This window comes from Nanorana parkeri, unplaced genomic scaffold, assembly GCF_000935625.1.
Source record: "Nanorana parkeri isolate BGI_ZX_2015 unplaced genomic scaffold, ASM93562v1 scaffold852, whole genome shotgun sequence".
Taxonomy (NCBI): Eukaryota; Metazoa; Chordata; class Amphibia; order Anura; family Dicroglossidae; genus Nanorana; species Nanorana parkeri.
In genome coordinates this window covers 102,762-114,414 of record NW_017307120.1, presented here as the reverse complement: position 1 = coordinate 114,414, position 11,653 = coordinate 102,762, and the positions used below count along the sequence as shown (strand labels likewise).

At 43.1% G+C, this 11,653-nt stretch overlaps 1 protein-coding gene across 1 annotated transcript; it reads right to left on the bottom strand.

Moving 5' to 3' along the window:
• Positions 1–303: 303 nt before the first annotated feature.
• On the bottom strand, positions 304–1,508 carry LOC108794456 (histone H1.0-B). Its single transcript, XM_018565494.1, has one exon. It carries the CDS (start codon positions 1,179–1,181, stop codon positions 591–593), a length of 591 nt encoding a protein of 196 aa, XP_018420996.1. The 5' UTR covers positions 1,182–1,508; the 3' UTR covers positions 304–590.
• Between the last annotated feature and the right edge of the window lie 10,145 nt (positions 1,509–11,653).

The following is an 11,653-nucleotide window of genomic DNA, read 5'->3' as shown; positions in this document are numbered from 1 at the left end:
TCTGGCACTTTTTCTTTGTTTGCATAACTCCTATCAATATAGTGCTAGGCCTGACTAAATTTACTGAAAAAACATCCCATTAGTGATTTCCTATTAAAGCAAAACAGCCTGATAACAATGGCTATTATTCCAGTATTTTCACTAGTGCATAAGTAATCATTTCCAGCAGGTACACTTGTACGTCTATATACGAACAACAACAAAATAAAATGCATGAATAATGGTGCACGCAATGTTTCCATCTTTTATCATTTGGATCAACACTACCGAATCTGTTTACCTTCAATCTTTATGATTAAGTTATTTAGCAAATAATTAATGCAACTGTTATTCTTAAGCCAAAAGTGTCTTCATTGTCTTATTTACCTAAGCTACAGGCTATACATTACAAAAATGAATGCAGACAAGTGCCATCAACATATTTTTAAAATCCCCTTCACATATATTAAAATGAAAAAAATGAAAATATGTACATAAATAAACATCATATTGTCCGTAGGAATTACAAGGATCATGTTTAGAAAGTTGGACTGGAGGAGAAAAGGTTATAAAACTGTACAGGAGCTGTCCAGATACTAGGAGAGCTTTGTTTACTTCTTTCTTCCAGACTTCTTTGGACTGGCTTTTGCCTTGGGCTTAGATGGTTTTGCCTTCTTCACCTTTGATACTTTTACAGGTTTGGCTTTAACGGTCTTTGTCTTCTTGACTTTCTTAGGTGAGGGTGCTACTTTTTTCTTTACCACCTTCTTTGCTTTCTTCTCTGGCACTTTGGGCTTCTTGGCTTTAGCTGGAGACTTGGCCGCCTTTTTAGGCTTTGCTGCTTTTTTGGGAGTTGCTGGTTTCTTGACCTCCTTCTTTGGTTTTTTAGATGGTTTCTTAGGCTCGTCAGACTTGGCCAACCTGAAGGACCCAGAAGCCCCAACACCCTTGGTCTGCTTGAGGGTGCCAGAGGTCACAAGCCTCTTAATGGATAACTTGATCTGTGAGTCTGCATTGTCCCCGACTTTGTAGTGATTCTTAATGTACTTTTGGATAGATTGACGTGAAGAGCCGGACCTACTCTTCTCTGCCTGAACAGCGGCCTCTATCATGTCAGAGTACTTGGGGTGGTCATTTGACTTCTTGGATGATCTAGTTCTCTTGGGCTTTGCGGCCGGTGTGGAAGATGAGTTCTCTGCCATTTTAGCTTTTATTGCAGGTGCCTGAGAGCACAAAACTTTCTTCTGAAGGTAGCTGTGTAATTCTTTTGTCTCTAAGCTCTCTATTTCAGCCTCTGGTGTCTTCAGACAATATCAGGGAGATTAAGAATAGAATGGTCAACTGCAAATGTCAAATTCAAGAGTTCTTAGCAGGCAGGTTTGTTTTCTTCACAAGCAATTCTGCTAAAATCCGCTGGGTCACTTGTGTTGTCTTTAAGATGTATTTACAGCCTTTATGTCATATAGCAGTGACGGATTATTCAACACGTAACAAAGTCAATAGGTTTGGAGTTTGCTCCAGTCTCAGATCTTGCCTCTGAGGGCAAAGTCAGTTTAATAATCTCCCTCTTTTTTTCTTTCTTCTGCTTTGGCAGTGTTCGAGGTCTTGTTGTCCTCATGGAAGGTGTCTCCGCCTCAGATGTTCGCTGTCTCTCTCTCTGCTGCTCAGCGACAGTCACAAACACTCTTCTCCTGAGAACCTTCCCTCCCTCTGCTGGCCCCTCCCGCCGGTTCCCGCCTTTTATTCGCTGAGGTCGGACCCAGTTGAAGACTGTCGGCTGCGGGCGGGAAGAGGCAGACATGGCGCCGCTCCTCAACTATCTGTGTTTCTTCGCGAACACAAACTGTCCTTTCTCTGAGCTCTCAGGCACTCTGCCAATCTCCTGTTCGTAGTCTCTGTGAGCTCAGTCCTTGGTCTCTCACACCCCCCTGTCCTATAGTCCCGGGACTCCCCACTGCCCCCGTGAGAGCCCGGAAAAGTGCCGTGCTGTTGGTAAAATCACAAGCATTTCGTCCATTCTGGCCCCCGTATATCGGCCCCTGGGGGCCCATTCGAAACAAGGCTCCTGCAAGGGAAAGGTGCATCCCTGAGCCACGCATAGGGTTCAAAAAAGGACGCCTATATCCTCCCTGCCTCATACTGGGGCGAGCAGAAGCGACCCCAACTAACACAGAGACGTGGGAGCACAGTATGTCCATCAGGGAGAGGTGGGAGGGTCTGGAGCCCTCCTGGGGGACATGGCAACAGCATGGGGTACACCCCAAACTCTGCCATACCAGCACCCCCAAATCCCACAGGCTGGACACTTTCTGACAACACCTGGCAGCTTTTTGCAAAACTTTTAAACAGACTTTTGTAGTGTTTAAATGCTGTTATGACTGTGGTGGGGGACAGGTTTTTATGAAAAAGGGGTGCACAGGTCCTAAATCCTATTAATACTCTTCCGTCTGTGAGTAACCCCAAAAAGTCATAACATCGTACTGCAGCTCAAGATAAGATAAATGGAAAACAGTGCCTGACATATGTTCACAAAGCTAGCAACATTGACTTCATAAGTATCACCCATCAGGCATGATTTACCACTACTGGGTATTAAACTTGGCTGATAGTAAAATATTAATCCACATGTGACCTGAAATTGTGTTTATAGGAAAATACAGTTGTCCTATATGATCATCGTAGAAGCTGGGAATGCTGGAATATATGTGGTCCTAGATGTTACACATACAGAGCTTGTAGGGGGGTTTTGGGGTGTCGTTTACAACAACAGAATCATTTCTAGCAATCCACCTCCTGGCTTTAGAAAGCAAATGATGCAAGATTATTAAAGGTACTTGCACGTTATTATCTCGTCCCAGCCTGTAATGTGTGTAGGAAAGGTACAATGTTGTTTTGGTCTGATGCCAGCCAATGGCAGACCTTTCAGTTGTACTATGTGAAAATACACGAAGAGTCTGCACTGTGTGCATGTCATTATGGTGGGTGATTATGATCAATCGTTCACCGAGTCTCAACATACAGATAAAGGATGTGTTTGTTTTAATCCAAACAAATAGGAGAATTTTTTTTTTTTTGTTTCAATCCAAGCCTCCTATATTTTAGGGGATTAAACAGATTTTAAATATGTCAGACCCTTAAATTGTTGTGCCAAGAGCATTGCAGCTCGGAGCGCCATCTTGCTGGAGGGATTTGCTACTATTTTCATCTCCCGTTCCATTGTAAACAAACAGCCAAGTTTTGTACAGAGACGTCACCTGTGCTCTTCTGGAAATTGAAGTGTACATTCATGTTGTTACAAAATGTGTTATCAAGATATGAATCCCGATTGATGTAAACACACATAGGGCTAAGGAGATAACTTGCAGGACTCTGTTTTTTCTTTTCTGCAGCAGGTTAATATCACTTTGATATCTCCTTAGTCTGCATATATACATTTACATACTAATATCGACACTTTTATTAGTTGGTAGATGATTGCTAGTTAGACGGGTTACAGCATTTCTGCAAGTTTTCATTTTTGCGTCATCATTTCCATAGGTAATCCGTAGATGTAAATTTATTTTTGTCATTGCCCTTAGTGCTTCCTATAAGAGTGATTTAATGACCCAGTCATTTAATTCTGTGACATGCACCCACTAAAAGCACCTTAAACCCCATTCCTAGCTCAGTGTTTTGTATCATACCTGAGTGTTTTGTTGCAGTTTCCAAAGTGCTAAAATGTTCCACATGGAGAATCCCATTATTTTCAGTGGTGCCTGTTCACATCTGAGCGTAGCTTGAAACAAAAAAAGTACATGGGCAGTATCACACATTTTTGACCTTGTAGAGTTCAATAAGTGTGCCTGCAAAATGCTTGGAAAACACATGCACGCAATTTTGTACCTAACCTCCTATTACGTAACCTACTTTGCCTCCTAACACTCAAGCAAAAAAAAAAAACACCTAAAAAAGTGCAAAATGGTGTAAAAAAAAAAAAAATCGCCTGAAATATGCTTAGCTGTGAATGTAAGCTTATTATGAGGAGGGTACAACACTTAACCACTAAGTCCCTATTCACACCTGAGCCTTGCGTGAATGTGTGGCAAACGCGCACAAAAATGTACACATTCATGAAATGTGTTAAAAAGGCGCTTACTTTGCTATTACCAGTTAATGGCACCCCAAACATGGCCAGGCAAATTCATTTTTTTTTCCTCCGTTTGCACGCGTAAAAAAAACCGCACAAACGTGGAAGAAAAAAAACGCGGAAAACATCACAGATTTTGCTACATGTAATACTTTGCTTGTTTGTCGTGTGTGCAGAACCTGTGGAAAACAATGGGGATGCATGGCAAACGTGGGAACAAAACATGCACGAACATGCATTCCCGGTGCGCCTAGGTGTGAATGGGGACTAAAAGGAAACTTTGACCAGAACATTATTTTTTTTAGTTCCGGATAAACTGTGGAAGGGCTAGACTTTTTGGGGGCTTTTTTTTGGCTATTTGTGTTCCATTTGGGAGATTTCTCCTCACTTCTTGTTCTGCAAACACAACAGGAAGCAAAAGATAATCTCCCCAAAATTAGAGGAAATCTCGCCTTTTACAATTGTCACTGGAACTGGTATGCTCTTTGGTGACAACAATAAAACTCTGGCTGTACCCTTGCGTTCTATTGTGGAGATAATAACCACCAGAGAAAGAAGTGAGTACAAATCTTCCAATTAGGGTCACAGATCATTGAAATTCTTATCTTTCAAAAGTTTTATTGTTTTCTTCGAAACACAGAATCACAAAACACACCGTTACTCACAAAGGAAGGGAAAAAAGGGAGAAAAAAAAAAGAAAAGAAAACAAGGAAACAAAAAAAAAATTAAAAAAAATGCAATATTAACATCAACAGTAACAGTTTAATTTTTGGTCGGGATGGGTTAGGGTCCAAACTCTACCCTTTTCTTTTACCTCCTTCCCCCTTCTCTTTCCCTTTCCTTCTCTTTCCTTTCCTTCCCCCCCCCCCCTTATGTAATTACATTATTGTAGGACTTGTATAAGCCAGCCAAGGCCCCCAGATCTGATCGAATTGTGTGACTTTATCCGCAAGAATACTTGCTAGCTTTTCATGGGTCATGATCCAAGACAGCTTATTCTTCACCTGCCTCAATGATATCCTAGTGGTTTTCCAAGCCTTAGCAATGGTGATTTTAGCTGCCAAAAATATAAAGAATATCAATTGTGTACCGTGCCTCGAGACTCCGGGGACGGCCTCATTAAGGAGGGCATATCCGGGGTCCCTAGGAATGCGCACACCCGTGACCCGAACTATTAAATTGAGAACCTTTCCCCAGAATCTACAAACGCAAGGACACGACCACCATACATGGTACATGGTGCCCCCAAGCCCGCATCCCCGAAAACACAAAGGTGATGATCCTGGGAACATGTGAGCCAGTCTAGAGGGCACCAAGTACCACCTAGAAAAGACTTTAAAATTAGCCTCCAGTAGTGAGACATTCAACAATCCCCGAGTCGTCGCCCTAATGCGTTGCTTCCATATCTCTTCAGAGGTTACCATGTTTAAATCCTGTTCCCAGGCTAGCATGTATGGCTGTTTAGGGGTGGGCTCCAACATAATGGAGTAGAGCAGGGAGATAGCCCCTCTTTGATTAATAGGCTGAAGGAACCGGCGTTCATAGGGGGTGAGACCACTACCAGAATCACTTTGTGCTAATATAGTGCGCAGGAAATGATTAATTTGGTAGTAGCGAAACAATTCTGACAAGGGCATATCCAAAGTCTCCCTGCAATACTCCAATGTCAGGGGCCTCCCCTTCCTGAAGTACTGTCCTATTCTATACAAGCCCTTGTCCAGCCATCACTGAAACACTTTTACGGGATCTAGGATAGGGAGTGCCACAGATCTTAAAAATTGATGTATTAGCGGCTTAGGGGGCGCATGGGTATTAGCATACAATCGAGTATAGAAAGATTTAAATTCCTGTACTACCACTTTAGGGTTATGTGAGTATATCCCATTCGCACATCTTATTTTAGGAGTAGAGTAGTTACGCAATTTGGGAGATAATTTAACAGCTAACAATTGACCAGCCTTATCCCCATGGGAATAAAATTTATGATAAGACCAACGAAGGCTCCGCTCCGCCACCGTCGTAAGAGCTAGAGATCATTGAAATTCTAACAAGCTTCTAACCCTTCCTCACACATCCAAAACATTGGTTCTGAATGGAGTGATGAAGAGATAAAACCCTGTTGGGTCCTTATTACCATCCAGGGCTCTGTCGCAGGAGAACACTGCACGCAGGTGACATAACAGGTCGCATGCCTGCATGTAACCTGCATGTATTGTTTTCCCATGGCCTGCATGCAGTGTTTTTACATGCGTCATGCAGAACACAGCATGCAGGTCACAGGAGAACACTGCACGCAGGTGACATAACAGGTCGCATGCCTGCATGTAACCTGCATGTATTGTTTTCCCATGGCCTGCATGCAGTGTTTTTACATGCGTCATGCAGAACACAGCATGCAGGTCACAGGAGAACACTGCACGCAGGTGACATAACAGGTCGCATGCCTGCATGTAACCTGCGCGCATTGTTTTCCCATGGCCGTTACAAATTTTGTTTTCACAGTCAATATCATAAAAAACAAGTGGAAGAGTGTGAAGGATGCATTTACTCGCCACCGGCGCAAAGAGAGGGAGTACAGAAGTGGTTCGGCTGCCAGTGCCCCTTGTCGATACATCCACGCCGAGCAGCTGGCTTTTTTCATTCCTGTTTATGGACATGCGTGCATACGAAAATAATTTCTCCTCATGGCCACGGAGGTTCTCATACATCGCCCAAAATTGGCCTCTTTGTGGGCGGTTGGCAATGATAGGATGGACCCAGAACCTTCGTCTGCTCTGTCTCTTTCTCCTCAAACGAATAAGCTGAACTGCGGCAATGATTGCTGCACTTCGTCGTCGCTTCACAAGATCCATAGCTCTACTCAACACACTCTCCTCTGCAACAAAGAAAATTCAAACAGCACACGGTCCTTTTCAGACAAAGAAACAGGAAAAGGAAATGCTGCGACTCAGGAAGTTTTTCCCATTGGATGCAGCCGTAAAATCCAGGAATTATTTTTCATTGGACGCCTGTGTAGTCAATCAAAAAACGCGCGCAAAACGCGCGTTTTTATAATATACAAAACGCATTACAATACGCCTGAAAAACGTCGGTAAAAACCGTGCATAAAACGCGCATACATAAAACGCCAAGGTGTGAACCCAGCCTTAGAGAGATTTCCTTTAACTTCCTGTCCTGCCGAGAAAAATCTAGTAGACAGGAAGTGAGCTGAAGTCTCCAACAGCAACACGGGCAGAAATAAAAATGCTTTTTTCTAGTAGAGAAGGGGAAGGCTAGATCCTCTGTCAGATTTTTATTTTTCTCTGTATGCCTGTTGCAGATGTTCCCTTACTTCCTGTGTGGTGGAACTGCTGTCCCATCCTTCAGGCACTTTTATCTTTAAAAGTGGCTAAAGCCCTTGCCATTCTGTCACAAGAGCTTCTGGTGGAAACTACAAGTAGCCGTGCCAACACATATTGTGCTGGCAAGGTCCACTGTTGTCACAATTAGGAAGGCGAGTCAGAGCAATGATGTGAAGTCAATGCTGGAGTGAGTGCATGGAGATGGGATGTGCCTAATATGCAATGGATGTGTTAATATGAAAAAAAGGATTAAATAATGATCAGTATGTTATGAAAAAAAACAATGAATGACAATTTTTTTTGATGCCCATTGTTTCAAACTAAATATCATCTAGTTAGAGTTTAGCACAAGGCATAATTAAAATGTCCTACAATGGCCCCCTGCAGCGGGCTTAGCTGCGAGACTCACTGTCCTTCTGACAACCAGAGTACCAGTCTAGGAGTTGGGGGCATTGACAGTGTTTATTTCCTCAGTGACCAGTGTTCAGAAACAATGTAACAATGTTACTACATTGTAACTAAGTACACATATTTGGAGCCGATTACTCTGTAACCATTTTGCTACATTGCAGTTAACTGCAGCAAACCTAAAAGTTTTAGGAAACCTTACCTTAAAGTGACATTAAACCCTCAGATTTTTTAACATAAAACAATACTGTAATGTGTGCCTTACTGTAATCCATGGTCGTTTCCCTTCCCTTTGCTGCTCTTCCTTTTAATTCTGTATCTGTTTTCATGCTGGGCAGAACTTCTGTTTTGCAGCAGACTGCCTTGTCTCTGGAATGGATACACGGTGTCTGTGTATACGTTTGTATGGGCTTGAAACCTGAGCCAGCACTACAGGAAGAGGCCCTGAGCTGAAAAGGGAAGTTCTACCCAAGCATGAGAAGAGATACAAATTTAAAAGGAAGAGCAGCAAAGAGAAGGGAAACGACCATGGATTACAGTAAGGCACACATTACAGTATTGGTTTATGTTAAAAAATCTGAGGGTTTAATGTCACTTTAAGGCTGGGTTCACACCTGAGCATATTTTTTCTGCTCGTTTTTTAGCAAGTTTTTCCGTTCAGTGACACGCGCGTTTCACTGGCGGTATGATTTTTTTTTTCTTTTCTCTATTTAAAAAAAAAACAATTTTTTTTTCACTTTCAAACTTGCCGCCGACTCCGCCCCCCTGCGACGTGGCCGCTCACAAGGGACGGAACCCAGAAGTCAGCAGCCGCCGGAGGACACAGCGGGGATCGCAGACAAGGTAAGACCTGCACGCTGTATTCCCGAGTGTGGCTCAGGGTTACCGCTTTGTTAACCCCGATCCACATGTTATCACCTGGGTCTAAGGTATCATTTTTCTACTAACCATCTTTGGACCCTCATAACTGTTGGATTATGGATCTCCTAGTGATGGTTCTGGTTCCAGCTATTGCTCTGCTATACGCAGAGTTCAAACTCTGGCACTCTATGGCTAACAGAACTGGAAATATCATAAAGACACCCAATTATCAGAACTCTTCCATATTGTATCATAAAACCCCCATGTTTAGTGTTAGGCAGCTTGTTTTTTTTTTTTTTTTAGATACTTTGGACATTGAAACCCACACAAAGGCAAGGTGACACGTTTTACATTTCAGTGCTAAACCAGCATGGAGACACAATGTCTACAAGGTCCACGAAAGACATTCACTGCTCTGCAGTCCCCTGCTGGAGAAGCACAACAGATCAACATTTGCTTCAAATGACAATCTACAGCTAACAAGTTTATGTAGATTGTTAATTAACTTGTAAAGACTGTATTCAGTAGAAGAACTAAATGGAGTTTTAGCATGTTTCATGACAAGAAGCCAAAAAATATTATATTTTTTTGGCTGTACAATGACCGTCACTATTTGCAGAGAAGCTCTCTGCTATCTGCAAATGTCTGGACACTTAACGTCAAGTGTTGTTAGGCTATTTCAAATGCTGATAAAATCACTTACAATAGATGCTGACCCTTGATGTTTAAAAGTTTGTATACGGCAAAATCAGTTGGTCCACTGAGCACTGGTCCTGATATCCTGTTTTAGGATGACTCTTCTCTCTTGCAGGGTCCTATCGAGCCATCCTTGTGTGTTCTATTAAGCTGTGTGTGTCTCCACAAACACACAGCCACAGCAAGGTAAACCACTTCCCTCCTCCTGCTCTCCCCTCCCCCCCTTCTCCTTTTCCTAACTAGTAGATGGACAGCTGCTGAAATCTGCTCTGTTCCTTGCGATCTTCTTGGATAGGAAGTTCAAGAAAGCTGAGAGAGTTGGAGCTGTTTGGAAACATGATAACTATACGTGCATGGGCAAACATTTAACCCCTTCGTGACTGACGACGTACAGTGTACGTCGCCAGCATCGGGGCTGTTTATACAGACTCCCGGTGACTTTTGCCGCCGGGACTCTGTTTAAACTTGTAGAGCCGACTGTCGGCTTTACAACAGAAGCGATCCTGGCGACTTACCTGTCGCCAGATCGCTTCTGCGTCCCGAAGAAGGGGCCGCCCCCCCGCCGGACACCCCCGCCGTGCTTCCCGGGCTCCGTTGCCCCTCCTACGGGCCCGGGACCGGCGATCTTTGTGTCCGCGGGGAGCTGGGGAGGAGGTCGACGAACTTCCGTTCATCGATCCCCTCCCCGTTCTATGGGACCGGGAGCGATGCAGATTGCATCACTTCCGGTCCCTGGGCTGTCAGTTCTGGGCTCCTGCAGCCCAGCTATAAGCTATTGAAGTGCGATCTGCACTTCAATAGCTTATTTCCAGTGTAAAGGTGACACTGGGGGTCTTTTGGACCCCCAGCATCACCTTAAAGAGGACCTGTCACCACCATCTGCTATTACATGGGGGGGCTTGCAGTCAAAGTAAAATAAAAAAAAAAAAAAAAACAGTTTTTAAAATTAAAATGAAATAAAATAAATCTAATAATAATAAAAAAAATTTAAAAGTCCCCCGCCCCCGCGAGCACGCGCGTCGCCACGTAAACACGCGTCGGGTGCGCCTACGTATGAAAACGACGAACGCGCTACACATGTTGGGTATCGCCGCGCACGCCGGATTGAGAGCAATAATTCTAGGGCCAGTATTTTGGGGTATCTCTAAATTGATGACCTGTGGGGGCTTTTAAAGCGTCTTCTATGGACTTTTTGGGGTACTGGGGTTTTTCGCCGTTTTACGGATGCACGCAATTTGTAACCTGGGCATGTTGGGTATCGTTTTACTTGTTGTAACCTCATCTTTTATATTTCATTTAAAAAATGGGTATTTTGTTGTGTTTTGGGGCATTTAATTAAATTTTTCACTAAATATTGGGGTTTAAAAAGCTAATATTGCGCAACATAAAAATTTGCAACTACCACCATTTTATTCTATAGGGTCTTGGCATTCAGAAAATATATAATGTTGGGGGGTTTTAAGTAATTTTTCAGGCCTAAAATTTGGAATATAACATGGGTACAAAAAATGAAAAAAAGGCCTCAGTCATGAAGGGGTTAAATAAATAATTTGCTGGGCAATGTATATCTGTTTTATCTGAATTAATTATTGAAACAAAAGATTGAGAGTTTAAAGGGGTTCTAAACCCTCCGTTTTTTTGCCTATATCTACTGCTTTCAAGCATCTTGGGGGGGAGGGGGGGGGCGCATGCGCTGTTCGGATTCTCGGCCCGGAGACGACCAGAGACGCAAGGTAAGTCTATGGACGCGTGCACCCGCATTTAGACACCACTGGATCGGAAGTGCCTGCAAGCAGTTTGGAGAGCCGCCGCACCGCTGGAGGGACAGATGAAAACATCAGGAAAGAAGAGGTAGATCGGATTAAGAGACATCATTTAAGGTAAGTGCTGACATTAACATTGGGGGGAGGGTAAAAAAATTATCCTTCAATGTCACTTTAAATACTACTTTATGGTCCCTTTCACACGAGTGCCCTAAATTCCAATCAGCAGGGCATCCATGCACAGATCCCCTGCTGACTGGAGCAGTTCAGAACAGATGTCACCATTGTGATATCTGTGTCCATACATTTTTTTCCACCATCTTGTGAAATTACAGGGTTTTTTTTGTAGAATATAAAAGATGGGGTCACATCAAGTAAACAGATACCAAATATCTCAAGCCCTAAAATTGTGTGCACCTGCAAAATCGCAGAAAACTACCATACACAAAAAGCTTTTACCACTCATCAATTTAGTGTTA